Genomic DNA, 15,513 nt, shown 5'->3' on the forward strand with positions numbered 1-15,513 from the left:
CCAAGGTGGAAAATAAATGTGTCGGGTACCCTGGGGATATCTCGCTTTCCAGCTTCATTGAGGAACTGAAAAGCAAAACAACATTCTTGTACTTCTCCTTCCCATCTCAGCCAATTGCTGGATATTTCTTAATTCATTCTCAGTTACATGTGAACCGATCTTTTTGGTCACAAATTAATGATCAGAATAGCAAACGTTCTTTCAACCTTTGGTCGAGAAGAAATTTTCTTTGGATTTTTATTGGAGGTAGTGCCCACGTACACTCCTTCTTAGTGTGATGCCATAGCATCCATTTTCAAATTCTTCCGAATTTTCCATCCGGAAATTCAATGATCCAATGGGCTGTCTGTGTGGAGGTGGGATAAAGAAATCAAATCACTTTGATGTATATTTTTAGTGCAGTATCATAGAATTTACAGTGCAGAAGGAGCACATTTGGCCCAATGAGTCTGCACTGGCCCCTGCAAAGAGCATCCTACCTAAACCCATGCCTCCATCCTATCCTTTTAACCCAATAACCCGACCTAACCTGTTGGACACTAAGGGTCAATTTACCATGGCCAATCCACCTAACCTGCACATCTTTGGACTGTGGAAGGAAACCGGAGCACCCGGAGGAAACCCACATAGACACGGGGAGAAAGTGCAAACTCCATACAGACGGTCACCCGAGGCCGGAATTGAACCCGGGACCCTGGAACTGTGGGGCAGCAGTGCTAACCACCATGCCACCGCACCGCCTTAGTATTTTCTAAGTTGCTAAGGTTTTGAGTTCACTAGCTTCGAAATTATTTGCTCATGACTGTAATAGAAGATACAAACTTGAGACATCAGCATTGTTTCTGTGTCAACAAGGATAAAGCAGTTTGAGCTTTTCTGTGTGGATAATCAAACATATGTACATTTGCACAAGCCATTTTGTGAAGAGTCCATGTGCCATGGATCAATGTGGATGGATGGCACATGGTAAACAGACATGTGCCACATAGAGGACCAACAGGCTGTGCCCAAGCAATGTACCCTTTAAGGTGTAGGTTTGCAAAGTGTGTGGTAGAATCGGGCTACGCACAGCGAAGGGAAATTAGAGGAAGCATTGGTGTGGATCCTTAAGTATTCACTGATTCTACAAGGAATTGCACTGTTGTTTTACATGTACATTGGATCATCAAGGCTAGGATATTATGATAAATGTTTGCTTTGTTTTAATTTTGCAGTACAAAGGCAAAGTGAACCTTCACGTTTTTGAGGATTGGTGTGGCTCTTCAATTTCTCAGCTTCGGAAGAATATTCATTTTCCACTTTACCCTCACGTGAGTAAAACTGCACCTTCACTCTTTTCTAATTGCAAAGCAAGAAACTTGAAGGATAACTTGAAAGTCTTGAGGAGGCATCGCTAAAACTCTCCAAGTGACATTTGCTACGTTCTTCCACCTTTGCCATGTTGTTTAGGTACCCCTGCACTGTAAGGTCTCCTGCACTGTGAACAATTCCCCATTCATCATGGGATGATGACAACTTGCTGCTAAGTCTCTGTCAGTACTGCACCAGGAGGCAAATGGGATTGGCACTGGCTAACTTAATTCGGCATGGTGGCACAATGGTTGGCACTGTTGCCTACTGCGCTGAGGACCCAGGTTCGAAACCCGGCCCTGGGTCACCGTCCGTGTGGAGTTTGCACATTTTCTCCGTGTCTGTGTGGGTTTCACCCCCATAACCCAAAGATGTTCAGGTTAGGTGGATTGGCCACGCTAAATTGCCCCTTAATTGGGGAAAACAAAATTGGGCACACTAAATTTGAAAAAAAAAAAAAAAACTTGCTCTCATGTCTTCCCCTCTCCTTTTCGGAAAAAGCACTTTTCTCTGCATGCTCCCTGATGGTGGATGTCGCCTCTGACACTTCAGAAACCCACTCCAGTGCACAGCCTCCAGGCTGACATTCCAGTGCAGTACCAAGAGAATGCTGCACTGACTTTTGGAAGAGATGGTAAACAGGCATACAGCCTACCCTCAGAGGTGAACGTAGAAAATCCCATGGCACTAGTTTGGAGAAAAATAAGTGAGTCAGTATTTATCCCTCGGCCAACATTGCTAAAATAAGCCATATTGTCTGATCATTTAACTCACTGCTGTTTATGAGAATTTGAAAAGATTTGAGCAGTATCCAGGGGGAATAAGTGAATGGTTCTTTCAGAGATCCAGTATGATGGGTTGATTTGTAGCATCTTCCTATTTTTCTAAGGGTTGAATTTTACAGTGCACTGTTGTCCCTGCATCCCCCACTCCTTCTCTCCACCCACCCTACACCCCAGCTAAAATGCCCACCCACAATCCCAATGGCTGCCCTGCATGAATTTAATGCTGGGGGCAGCATTAATTGCTTTAAGCTGAGACTTCTGCCTCTCTCTTGGGTGGAAGTCCTGCCCCAGAGAATTGCTGGCAAACTGGATGGCTGGCAGTTCTGTGCCCATAGCAGCACCATCGACAGTGGTTGCCACAGTTGGGAACTACAGGCAGACCCAAACAAGCAGCCGATGAAAATCCAGAATCAGGATTCACGGCTTGGGTCACTGTCGGTGCCGAAGTCTGCACGGTCTCCCTGTGGCTGCGTGGGTTTCCTCCGGCTGCTCCAGTTTCCTCCCAGGAGTCCTGAAAGAAGTGCTGTTAGGTGAATTGGACATTCTGAATTCTTCCTCGGTGTATCCGAACAGGCGCCGGAATGTGGCGACTAGGACCCTTTCACAGTAACTTCATTGCAGTGTTAATGTAAGCCTACTTGTGACAATATGGATTATTAAAATGTGGCCCTGTAAAATTTCAGACAAGTCCGGGACAGGTGGGTAAGTGGCAGAAAAGCGACCCACTGAAGTTTAACACAACCCTTTTAAACCTGCTGGCAGGAAGAGAACCCAGCATATCACTTTTGTTAGTTAAACGATTACTAATATTCCAAATAAAATATACCTCCTATATTACCGTGCTATAACAAAATATACAATGAGCTCCATCAAGTATATGGTAGTATAATTGGTTGCCGTTACACTTTTTTAAAGTCTGAAACCTGAATTGAAAAAGGGGCCAATGGAAGTGTCTCTGTGTGTCGGAATCCTCGTACAATCTAAAAATGTACAGGATAGGTGGCTTGGCCATGCCAAATTTCACCTTAGTGTCCCAAAGATGTGCAGGTTAGGTGGGATGACAGGGGTAGGGTGGGGGAGTGGGCTATAGTAGGGTGTTCTTTCAGAGGGTCAGTGCTGACCTGATGGGGCGAATGACCTCCTTTGCACTGTAGAAATTCTATGGCGTTGCTAGTATCACCACAAACCATGCAATATTTGGAAGAGATAGAACTCGTACCCTCACTCAGAGAGCCTTTCAGTATGACTGGAGATGAAGCAGCTGTACTTTTTGTGAGGCTGGGTTTAGGACTGCCGTTTACTGCAATTGAACAAGCTATCATTTCCACAAAGCCAGCTCCTTCCACAGCTGATTAGTGACCAGTATGGAGACAGAAAAATCCTTGTTCTTGAAATGTCACAAGAATGGGCAAATTTGTTGTGACTCAGTATTCTCAGTTCTGCTAGAACAGAAAATATGGGAAACATATCTGAGGGTAATTGGTCATTGCCCCAGATGTTAACTGTCTCTGCAGATGCTGCCTGACCTGCTGAGTATTTATGCCAGTTCTTTGTCTTCACTTCCGATTTTCAGCATCCGCAGTATGTTTTGGCCAACATGTCAGCCTCTCGTGACCAGTGGACAAATAGGAGGATGAAACGTTCTCTTTTTGTTTCAGACCCGTACCTCGGTGAACAAGATTGCTGTTTCTCCAAAATGGAAGAATTACGGTTTACGGCTATTTGGCTACATACACCCCTACAAAGATGGTAAGGATGGAGATGGAGATACTCAGGGTGTCCAATAGGCTGAAGGGACTGCATTTCATTTATTCTTCTTTGTTGCTGCTCATTGATATTGAAATTCTATCACCAATACCTTGTAAAGGCAAAAGCATTTTGAAAATAAACTTCTGATAGCTTAGCAGGGTCATAAAGGCTGGGATTTCCAATTGCTGATAGGGTTGGGAAAGGGTAAGGGTGTGTGCACAATTTGAAAACTATGTTCCCACAGGGTGGCACAGGATTCCAGTGCCTTCTGATCATGACACACTTTTCCAAGGAAGGAATCCCACTCTCCTCCAGTTAATAACCCATTAACTTACTTGAGGAGAGGGGGAGAATGCAATTTTCAACGTTGAAATCACTGAACACAAACAGTGTGGAGCCTGTTAACCCTGTTGGTTCAAGGTGGACAGAAGTTAAAGTTTTTTTTAATGTTGACAAATTTCTGTGATCTCATGCTGGATCGTGCTGCTTTACCTTGTATTTAGTGCTTTGGCCTCTTGGGCGAGGCTGTGCACCCTCCGAGATGCTGCCTACTCTCCTATGCAGAGCTGTGGCAGGCCCCATCATGGCTGCTGTTTGCCTTCACCTCTCGCACTTTGCAGGCAGCTCTCCGTCCTCTGGTAATGCTGAGCACTACAAATTGGACAACTGAGCTTATCTGCAGCCCAATTAAGGCATTCAAATGCTGTGCCTTTAAAGGAACAGAAGCTCGACAGCAGGCAGTTAACTGACTGAGTGACATTTAATCTGGTTGGGGCTTCAAAATCTGCCTGCGGTTCAGTTTCCACTGGCTTTCCGGCAGGTGGACAGGGCTACTACTGCACCATTGTATTCAGCCCTGAGTGTGAACTGAACTGAAAGTTCATTATATGAAAATTGATGGCTGGGGAAAGAGAAATGAATCTAACACTGGTATTTGATTTTAATCTACTGTGGTCCTTTACTCGTCTCTCCTACCTTTAGCAGCAGGGTAGAAATGGCATTACGCCTAGTAATAAGTGGATTATTAGTAAGAAGAAATCTGAGAGGTTCAAATTGTAGGATTATAGATTACAGCTAGTTTATGTCTCTTCCTCCTCCGCCCCCCCCCCCCCCCCCGGTCCCCCCGAACCCCCTTTTCCTCAGTCCAAGGAATCCACCGAAGACCCTGGCGAAGGAGGGCATCGGACTCGTTTTGCCGCAGGCCGGACACCATTTGCACGAGGCGCTGGATCGGGCGGCAAGTAACGAGACGGAGACCGGCGCTTCTGTGATGAACGGCGTAACGGTTGTACATCCACGGCCCGTGGGCCCGAGGATTCCCCCTCTGATGCGTCCTGTGTCTCCATCTCGGAGTCAGAGTCTGCTGCCTCCGTCATGTCAGCGTCTCTATCTCCATGCGGTTCTGTAACGACCTGCACAGGCTTCGAGTGAGGCACCAGTGGAAGATTGTGAGGACTACTTTCCATGGTCTCTGGGGCTGTAGAAATGAGCTCCGGGGTGGGGAATCTTTGGAGGGGATAGTCTTCTTGACTGAATGTGGTCTACATGTTTGCGCTGGAGACGACCCTGGGCTTGCACCTGGTAAGATATAGGGCCCGTTTGGCGAAAGATTACGCCAGGAACCCACTGGGCACCACCAGCAAAATTCCGAACGAACACTGGGTCACCGGGTGCAAACTGCCGAATCGGCCGATGCCGAGAAAAGCCCTGTCCCTGCCGTTCTTGTGTGCGGCGTACTTTTGCGCCAATGTCCGGGAAAACCATACTAAGGCGGGTGCGAAGTCTCCGGCCCATTAGGAGTTCTGCGGGAGCTACCCCAGTCACCGCATGGGGGGTGGTCCTGTACGTAACCAAAAAGCGAGCCAGTCTCGCGTCCATTGATCCGGAAGACTGCTTCTTTAGGCCTCTTTTGAATGTCTGCACTGCGCGCTCCGCCAACCCATTTGAAGCCGGGTGGTAAGGGGCAGTGCGGATATGACGCATGCCGTTCACCTTCATGAACCTTGCAAACTCGTCACTGGTGAATGGAGTGCCGTTATCCGTGACCAGCACCTCGGGGAGGCCATGTGTACTAAAAGACAAACACATCTTCTCAATTGTTGCGCAGGACGTTGTGCCTAGCATCTTATGCACCTCTAGCCATTTAGACTGGGCGTTGATTAATAAAAAGAACATGGATCCTTGAAAAGGGCCGGCAAAATCCGCATGCAAGTGTGCCCAAGGCAACCCTGGCCATTCCCAGTGATGTAGGGGCGCAGCCGGCGGTAGCTTCTGATGCTCCTGACAAATGGAGCAGTTTTGGGCCACCTACTCAATGTCGGCGTCGAGACCTGGCCACCAGACATAACTCCGGGCCAACATTTCATTTTGGTCACACATGGATGCCCATTGTGCAAGTCTCTTAGTATCAGCTCCTGTCCTTTTTCCGGGACAATCACACGCGTCCCCCACAAGAGGATGCCGTCTTCCACGCTGAATTCTGACAGCTTGGAGGAAAATGCCTGCAACTCGCCTGGGAGCTGTCTATGCTGCCCACTATATAGGACTCTGTGTCGAACCTTTGACAGGACTGGCTCCGTCAAGGTGTCCATAAAAATTAGTGTTGCCACCATCTCACCGGTCGTGGGGGTCGACATGGGGCCGGTCGATAAAGGCAATCGGCTCAGTGCGTCAGCATTCGCTATCTGCGTTCCTGGTTTGTGCTCCAGAGAATACTCGTATGCAGCGAGCAACAAAGCCCAGCGCTGGATCCGTGCGGAAGCAATGGGCGGTATTGGCTTATCCTCTCTGAAAAGTCCCAGTAGAGGCTTATGATCAGTCTCGATAGTGAAGTGGCGGCCATACACGTACTGGTGGAAACGTTTCACCGCAAAGACCACTGCCAGGCCCTCCTTCTCGATCTGCGCGTACCTTTTTTCCGCTGCAGTCAATGTGCGGGAGGCGAAAGCTATCGGCCGCTCGGCCCCGTTCTCCATCTTGTGGGACAGGACGGCCCCAATACCATACGGGGATGCATCACATGTGACGAGCAATGGCTTTCCAGGATCATAGTGGGTTAGTAACCCAGACGACGACAATTGTTGTTTTACCCGCCGGAAAGCGGTTTCTTGCGGCTGACCGCAAACCCAGGTGTGATTTTTCTTTAGCAGAAGATGCAACGGGGCCAGCGTAGTTGCCAGATTGGGGAGGAACTTCCCGTAATAGTTTACGAGGCCGAGAAAAAAAACGAAGATGCAAAGTGTCAGTCGGGGTGGGGGCCTGTTGAATTGCGCACACCTTCTCTGCGACGGGGTGCAAACCTTTGTGGTCGAAAGACGCACTTTGTGTGACGTGAACGGACTCCAGCCTCCAAAAAGCGTCTAAGGACAGCCTCCAGATTTTCCAAAGGTTCCTGCTCCAACGTCCCTGTGATCAAAACGGCATCTAAGTAGACAGCGACCTCTCAAAATGCCCTCCATAACGCGTTGAAAAATTACTCCAAAGGGCAAACATGTATATTCATACAGGCCCCGGTGTGTGTTAATTGTTATATATGGTTGGGAGGCAGGGTCCAGCTCCAACTGTAGGTAGGCGTGACTCATATCTAATTTTGTGAACGAGAGTCCACCTGCAAGCTTTGCATAGAGATCCTCTATGCGAGGCATTGGATATCGGTCGAGTCGGGAAGCCGTATTCACTGTAAGTTTATAGTCGCTGCACAAGCGAACTGTGGCATCTGGCTTCATTACAGGTACAATTGGTGCTGCCCAGTCAGCGAAATGGACGGGCCTGATAATACCCAAAGTTTCCAAACGAGTGAGCTCCCCTTCTACCTTCTCGAGCAAGGTGTAAGGCACCGGGCGCGCCCGGAAATAGCGTTGCGTGGCTCCTGGTTCGACTTGGATACGGGCTACGGCCCCTTTTATTTTCCCCAAACCAGGCTGGAATACATCTGCGTATCGTCCTAGCACCTCAGTCAACCCTCCAGAAACTGTTTGGAGGATGAGCTGCCACTGCAAGCGCAAATGGCACAACCAGTCCCGACCCAACAGGCTGGGCCCATGGCCGCGCACCACGATAAGTGGGAAACGCCCCTCCTGGCGTCCATAAACAACAGGGGTCATCGTAGTTCCTGCAATGTCCAATGGTTCCCCCATGTAGGTGGCCAACCTGGCCTGTGTGTCGGTTAATGCAAGGGTCTGTATACCCTGCTTGATGCGGTCGAATGTCCTCTGGGCGATCACAGAAACCGCTGCGCCAGTGTCCAACTCCATCTCAAGCGGGTGACCATTGACCCGTACTGTCACCTTAATGGGGGCCACACGGGGAGCTGCCACACAATGCAGCTGCAGGCAGTCATCCTCCGTCTCCACGTCCTCAGGAGTAGTCGCCGCAGGTTCATCCACATGGAAGGTATGGCCCCTGGGCTGGTCCCAGTTTCGGTCGGAACGAATGCGCCTCTGGTGCCCCCAGGACCGGCGTCCACGACAGGGTCGGCGCCTACAAGTCTTACACGGACATGGCTCCTCATCCATTGGTTCTGGAGAAGGCTCCCTTCGAAGAGGAATGTCCGACAGCCACTGACGTCGATCCGGACGCGTCTCGCCCAAGGTACCGCAGGAGTGCGTGGGGACGTTTTCGAACGGAAGGGGTTGCACTTCCATTCCCTGTATCTCCTGCACTCCTCGTTCTGCTCTCTCTTGGGACAATACTATTTGAATGGCCTGTTGAAAAGTCAATGTTGGCTGAGCTAACAACTTTCTCTGGGTGGCCGCATTGTTAATACCGCAAACCAAACGGTCGCGTAACATTTCTGACAAGGTATCACCATAGTCACAGTACTCCGCAATCCTGTGTAGCATGGACAGAAACTCGGCAAGGGATTCTCCTGGGGTCCTATCAGCGGTATTAAACCGGTAACGTTGGACTATTGTGGACGGGGTTGGGTTAAAATGCTGCCCCACTAAATTCACAAGTTCATCAAACGTTTTGGTGTCCGGTGCAGCTGGGTATATAAGGCTCCTAATCACCCCAAATGTATGCGGGCCGCAGGCGGTGAGCAATATGACCACCTGGCGCTCATTTTCGGTGATATTGTTTGCCCAGAAATAGTAATGCATCCGTTGTGCGTACTTGTTCCAGCTTTCCAGCGCAGCATCAAAAACATCCTTACGTCCGTACAGAGGCATGGTATAATAGAAAACAACTTCTAACCTGTATCCAACAAAAATCCAGGGAGGTGGCTTCAGCAGTGTAGACAGCTATTCACTTTAACCCTCATCGCCAGTTTTGCGAGGGCCACGAAGAATCCAGCACGAGTTTCAAGGATATAAAGCAATAACATTTATTTACAATAACATATGCAACCTCGCTTGCTGCTTACTCCTTCCTGCTGGTTCCAAACTGGCCAGCTTTACTTATACAGGGAGTCTGCTAATGATTTCTCCGCCCCCCTCATTGGGGAAGCTCATACTCCCACAGGATTGTGGGATTGTCATTAGTCCCCAGCCAATGGTAAGCAGGCAGGTTATAACAATCCCTAAAAAAGCTATGGAAGCAGTCGATTGAAACTCTGAGGACTGAGATTAATAGATTTCTGTTAGTTAAGAGGCTCAAGTGATCTGAAGCAAAGTTAGGTACAGTAAGTGACAGAACAGCTTTTCGAGGTTGGATGGCCTCCTTTTGTTGCTATTTTCCTAAATTAATGTGCCCAGCAACTTGCAACAAAGTTTGATTTTAATGCGCTGTCACTCCTTCGTTTCCTGGTTCAGTCTCTGAGCTCCCCTCCTATTGTTTCAATGGCACAGCACAATTAGCGAGCATCACTACGGTCAAGTGGCTCCATTACTTTCCTCCCTGAACATCTGTCTAGATGATGATTCATGCCCAGGGAGTGCGGATAAAAAATTGCTCTGATGCAATCTGTCTTACTGGAACTCTTTAGACCTAAGGGGAGTGCTAATGATATTGGCCACAGTATTTTGGTTCCACACAATAGAGGGCTCTTTGCAAAACTGACAAGAGGGATAAGGAAAATAAACCATTGAATGATACTGAAAGATGGAACTGATGAGTCTAAAGTTCATCACATCAGCATTACCTCAGGTCAGCATTACTTCAGGATTAGTTACTGAATACGTAGATAAACTGACACTTTTCCCACCCCATTGTGGCATAAAATATGATTTAATTTCTGTGTGGTGCTGTATAACCACTTTCATGCACCATCACACATGACAGCCACCTTCAATGTAAAGCGGTATAAAAGCAAGCAGCGAACAAAAATAAAATGGTAGCTGATGAACACTAAATGTTTATTGACCAGATAAGAATTCTTTGAAACAATAGTATAGCTATGAGGAATTCAGACCTGGAAGGTGACCTAGTCTGCGGGTAAGTAATCATTCTAGACGCCACTGATAAAAGAGGCAAAGGAACATAGAAAGAGGAGTAGGCCATTCAGCCCCTTGAGTTTGCTACTTCGATCAATTAGATCTTGACTATGTTTTATTTTACTCGCCTTTCACCAATATCCCTTGACTCCCTTTCCTAAAAAAATGTATTCTGCGGCGCCGCGGATTTGGCGGGGGCGGGAAATGCGCCGGTCGGCGGGCTCCCCCCGGCGATTCCCCAGCCCGCGATGGGCCGAGGTCCCGCCCGTTCTATACAGGTCCCGCCGGCGTAAATTGGAGTTGGTCCCTTACCGGCGGGACTTGGTGGCGTGGGCGGGCTCTGGGGTCCTCGGGGGGGAGGGGGGGGGGGGCGCCGGGCGATCTGGCCCCAGGAGGTGCCCCCATGGAGACCTGGCCGCGATCGGGGCCCACTGATCCGCGGGCGGGCCTGTGCCGTGGGGGCACTCTATTCCTACGCGCTGGCCGTATAAGCCTCCGCGATGGCCGGCGCGAAGGTGAACCGCCCCTGCGCATGCACGGGGATGACATCAGCAGCCGCTGACACTCCCGCGCATGCGCGGACCCGCGCCGGCCGGCGGAGTCCCTTCGGCCCCGGCTGGCGCGGCACCAAAGGCCTTCCATGCCAGTCGGCGGGGCGCAAACCACTCCGCCGCCGGCCTAGCCCCTGAAGTTGCAGAGGATTCCGCACCTTTGGGGCGGCCCGACGCCGGAGTGGTTCCCGTCACTTCATCCCGCCAGGACCCCCCGCCCCGCCAGGTACGGGAGAATCTACGTGTTTTATGTGTGCATTATAAATTTTGGTTAGCAGAGTACATGAGCTGAATTTTCACCTCGGAGGCAGAAAACAGGGCCCAGACGCAGGCTCCTGACAGTGCCTGAACCTGAAGGAAGCCACACGTGGTTCAATTCTCCACTTATAGAGCACACTCTCCCTCAGTTTCATGCAAAGGCATATTGCTGCTGTTTCAGTCCTGGAGGCCTCTGATTCAGAGCCCGCCTGCCAACATTAACTGGATGGCAAGCCTGCCCTATGACTACTGATTGACCAACATGAGGGAAATCACAAACTAGTGACAGTTCCCCACAGGCTGATTACCCCATTTCAGCATGAGGGCAGCGACCTGAAGCTCAGGGAGAAAATCCTACACAGTATTATTTGCACAGTCAGGGCAGGCCTCAACGTGGGCCCTAGAGTGACCCAATCTACTTGCAAACTTTGCAACACACACACAATTTCCAGCCCTATCTTCAGATCCCGGCTGAAGCCATCCCCGGAGAAGAAGGTCAGGGTTAAAAAGAGACGGAAGAGGGAAGGACATGCCATCTTTTCAGGCCATTAGCCATTGTGTTTAGGGAAGCTTTTAAAGGTCCAAGTCTTTCAGTGAGTGAATGGGTGAATGGTTGAGTGGAGAAGGTGGGTGAATGGGTGAAGTGGGTAGGGAAGTGGGTAGGTAGGTGGGGACGTGAGCTGGATCGATGGAGGAGTGGGTGAATAAGTAGTTGGGTCCACATCGCATGTCACAACTTCTCCCCTCTCCACATCAGATTAAAAAACCTCCCCCTGTCCAAATCACATTGCAGAACCTCTCCCCTGTCCAATCACATTGCACAACCTCTCCCCTGTCCAAATCACATTGCACAACCTCTCCCCTGTCCATATTGCATTGCACAATCTCTCCCTGATCATATTGCATTACAAAATCTCTCCCTGGCCATACTGCAGTACAAAATCTCTCCCTGACCATATTGCATTGCACAATTTCTCCCTGACCATATTGCATTACACAAACTCTCCCTCACCACATCGCATTGTGCAACCTCTCCCCTGTCCATATTGCATTACACAGCCTCTCCCCGAATATATTGCATTACACAACATCTCCCTGATCATATCTCATTACACACCTCTCTCCAACCTTTTCACATTACCCAATCTCTCCCCGACTATATCGCTTTACACAACCTCTCCCCTGCCCATAGTGCATTATACAACCTCCCCACTGTCCATATCGCATTACACAACCTCTTCCTGATCATATCACATTACACAACCTCTCCCCTGTCCATAGCGCATTACATAACCTCTCCCCTGCCAATAGCGCATAATACAAGCTCTCCCCTGTCCATAGCTCATTACACAACCTCTCCCCAAGCATATCGCATGATACAACCTCCCCCCTGCACATAGCGCATTACACAACCTCGCCCCTGTCCATATCACACTACACAACCTCTCCCCTGTCCATATCGCATTATACAACCTCTCCCCTGTCCATATCGCATTATACAACCTCTCCCCTGTCCAAATCGCATTACACAACCTCTCCCCTGTCCATATCGCATTATACAACCTCTCCCCTGTCCAAATCGCATTACACAACCTCTCCCTTGTCCATATCGCATTATACAACCTCTCCCCTGTCCAAATCGCATTACACAACCTCTCCCCTGTCCATATCACATTACAGAACCTTTCCCCTGTCCATAACGCATTACACAACCTCTCCCCTGACCATATTGTGTTACACAACCTTTCCCCGACTATATCGCGTTACTCAATCTCTCCCCTGTCCATAGCGCATTACACCACCTCCCCTCTGCCTGATTCGGATTACATAATATCACTCCTGCCTGTATCACGCTACCCAACATCATTCAATTTTCCAACATTCATCCCTTTTAAAAAAATAAATTTAGAGCACCCAATCATTTTTCCAATTAAGGGGCAATTTAGCAGGGATTTTCCACCTACTCTGCATATCTTTTGGATTGTGTGGGGAGACACATGCAGACACGAGGAGAATGTGCAATCTCCACACAGACAGTGACCTGGGGCCAGGATCAAACCCGGATCCTCAGTGCCGCGAGGCAGCATTGAAAACCACTGCACCACCATGCCGCCCGCACAAATTCATCCCTGTATCACATTACAACTTCATCCTTGCCTGTATTAAGCTCTTGACCTATGTGATTTCAGTCCTTGTCACGTTCAATATGTTGCAAAGACCTAATACAGTACGGCAAAGCCCAGTTTGTACAATATGTTAAATAACTGGTTTAAATAAACTATTTGACATTGAATATTATCATAATTAATTATAATTCTGTTTACCCAAAATATTTTTTAGTGTGGAAATGCTGGTTTGCAGGCCCAGGCCCATTAGGGTTTTCTCCCATGAATACTCTCATTGTTGTTATGACTGACCTTTGGCTCCAACATCCACAGTACATTTGTGGCCAGCGTCTTAAATTCACCTGGCAATGATGAAGAAGGAATTCTGCTGCCAACTGTTTGATGTAAAAATTTAGATGTGTTTTTATATCATTCTTATACAGGACAAAGGCAGAGCCGTAATGTAAACTGAATTGGTTCTTGCACAACGGTTTCCCTCACTGTTGGTGATTACTGGTAAGGATTTATTCAATAGGGCTGGAACTCTCTGGCCTTTCGCTGGCGACAGGATTCTCTGGTCCCGCCGGCAGCACACCCCCTCCTGTGGGTTTCCCGGCGGCATGGGGTGGTTTCAATGAATAAAGTAGAATATTTCTTTTTTTTTTAAATATATTTTATTCAAATTTTTTGGCCAAACAAAACAATACAAAGGTTTTCCTTTTTACAACAGTAAAACAGTATAAATAACAGTGGCCGTTTTTAACAAATAAATAAATAATATATAAACTAAATGGCAACTGCCATATCAAAAATAATAACTCTCCAAAAATAAAATCAAACAATCCAATATACATAACCTGGTACAAATATCTATACAAAAACATCCCTGAGGACCCGCCCGGGCCCTCCCCCCCCCCGCCCCCCCCCCCCTGGGTTGCTGCTGTTACCTTCCCATTTCCTTTATCGTTCTGCGAGGTAGTTAATGAACGGTTGCCACCGCCTGGTGAACCCTTGAGCCGAACCCCTTAGTGCGAACTTTATCCGTTCTAGTTTTATAAACCCTGCCATGTCATTTATCCAGGTCTCCACGCCCGGGAGTTTGGCTTCCTTCCACATAAGCAATATCCTTCGCCGGGCTACTAGGGACGCAAAGGCCAAGACATCAGCCTCTTTCGCCTCCTGCACTCCCGGCTCTTCTGCATCCCCGAATATAGCCAACCCCCAGCCTGGCTCGACCAGGACCCCCACCACCTTCAAAAGCACCTTTGCCACCCCTACCCAGAACCCCTGTAATGCCGGACATGACCAAAACATGTGGGTGTGGTTTGCTGGGCTTCTCGAGCATCTCCCACACCTATCCTCTACCCCGAAAAATTTACTGAGCCTTGCTCCGGTCATATGCGCCCTGTGTAAAACCTTGAATTGTATCAGGCTTAGCCTGGCGCACGAGGACGACGGGTTTACCCTACGTAGGGCATCAGCCCACAGCCCCTCCTCAATCTCTTCCCCCAGCTCTTCTTCCCATTTCCCCTTCAGCTCATCCACCATGATCTCCCCCTCGTCCCTCATTTCCCTGTATATATCCGACACCCTACGATCCCCCACCCATGTCCCTGAGATCACTCTATCTTGAGTCTCCTGCATCGGGAGCTGCGGGAATTCCCTCACCTGCTGCCTCGCAAAAGCCCTCAGTTGCATGTATCGAAATTCATTCCCTTGGGGCAACCCATATTTTTCCGTCAGCGCTCCCAGACTCACAAACGTCCCATCTACGAACAGATCTCTCAGTTGCACAACCCCAGCTCTCTGCCATGCTCCAAATCCCCCATCCATTCTCCCCGGGACAAACCTATGGTTATTTCTCATCGGGGACCGCACCGAGGCTCCCGTCCTTCCCCTATGTCATCTCCACTGCCCCCAAATTTGTAGTGTTGCCACCACCACTGGACTTGTGGTGTATTTCTTCGGGGAGAACGGCAACGGTGCCGTCACCATTGCTTGTAGGCTGGTTCCTTTGCAGGACGCCATCTCCAATCTCTTCCACGCCGCTCCCTCCCCTTCTCCCATCCACTTACACACCATTGAGATATTGGCGGTCCAGTAGTATTCACTTAGGCTCGGTAGTGCCAGGCGCCCCCTATCCCTGTTACGCTGCAAGAACCCCCTCCTCACTCTCGGGGTCTTCCCGGCCCGCACAAAACTCATGACACTTTTCTCAATTCTCTTGAAAAAAGCCTTCGTGACCATCACCGGAAGACACTGAAACACAAAAAGGAATCTCGGGAGGACTACCATTTTGGCCGCCTGCACCCCACTCACCAGTGACAGGGGCACCATGTCCCAT

General features: G+C 49.1%; 1 protein-coding gene across 2 annotated transcripts in view; it reads left to right on the forward strand.

Annotated features, from left to right (window-relative positions):
* Positions 1-15,513, forward strand: part of LOC140431000 (N-acetyl-beta-glucosaminyl-glycoprotein 4-beta-N-acetylgalactosaminyltransferase 1-like) — a 1,349,192-nt gene that overhangs the window by 728,804 nt on the left and 604,875 nt on the right. For both annotated transcript variants that reach the window (XM_072518891.1, XM_072518892.1), the window contains 2 exons: positions 1,215-1,310; positions 3,794-3,884. In XM_072518891.1, coding sequence (XP_072374992.1) covers positions 1,215-1,310; positions 3,794-3,884 — 187 coding nt within the window. The remainder of the gene's footprint in view (positions 1-1,214; positions 1,311-3,793; positions 3,885-15,513) is intronic.

The sequence above is a fragment of the Scyliorhinus torazame genome, chromosome 10 (genome assembly GCF_047496885.1).
Source record: "Scyliorhinus torazame isolate Kashiwa2021f chromosome 10, sScyTor2.1, whole genome shotgun sequence".
Lineage (NCBI taxonomy): Eukaryota > Metazoa > Chordata > Chondrichthyes > Carcharhiniformes > Scyliorhinidae > Scyliorhinus > Scyliorhinus torazame.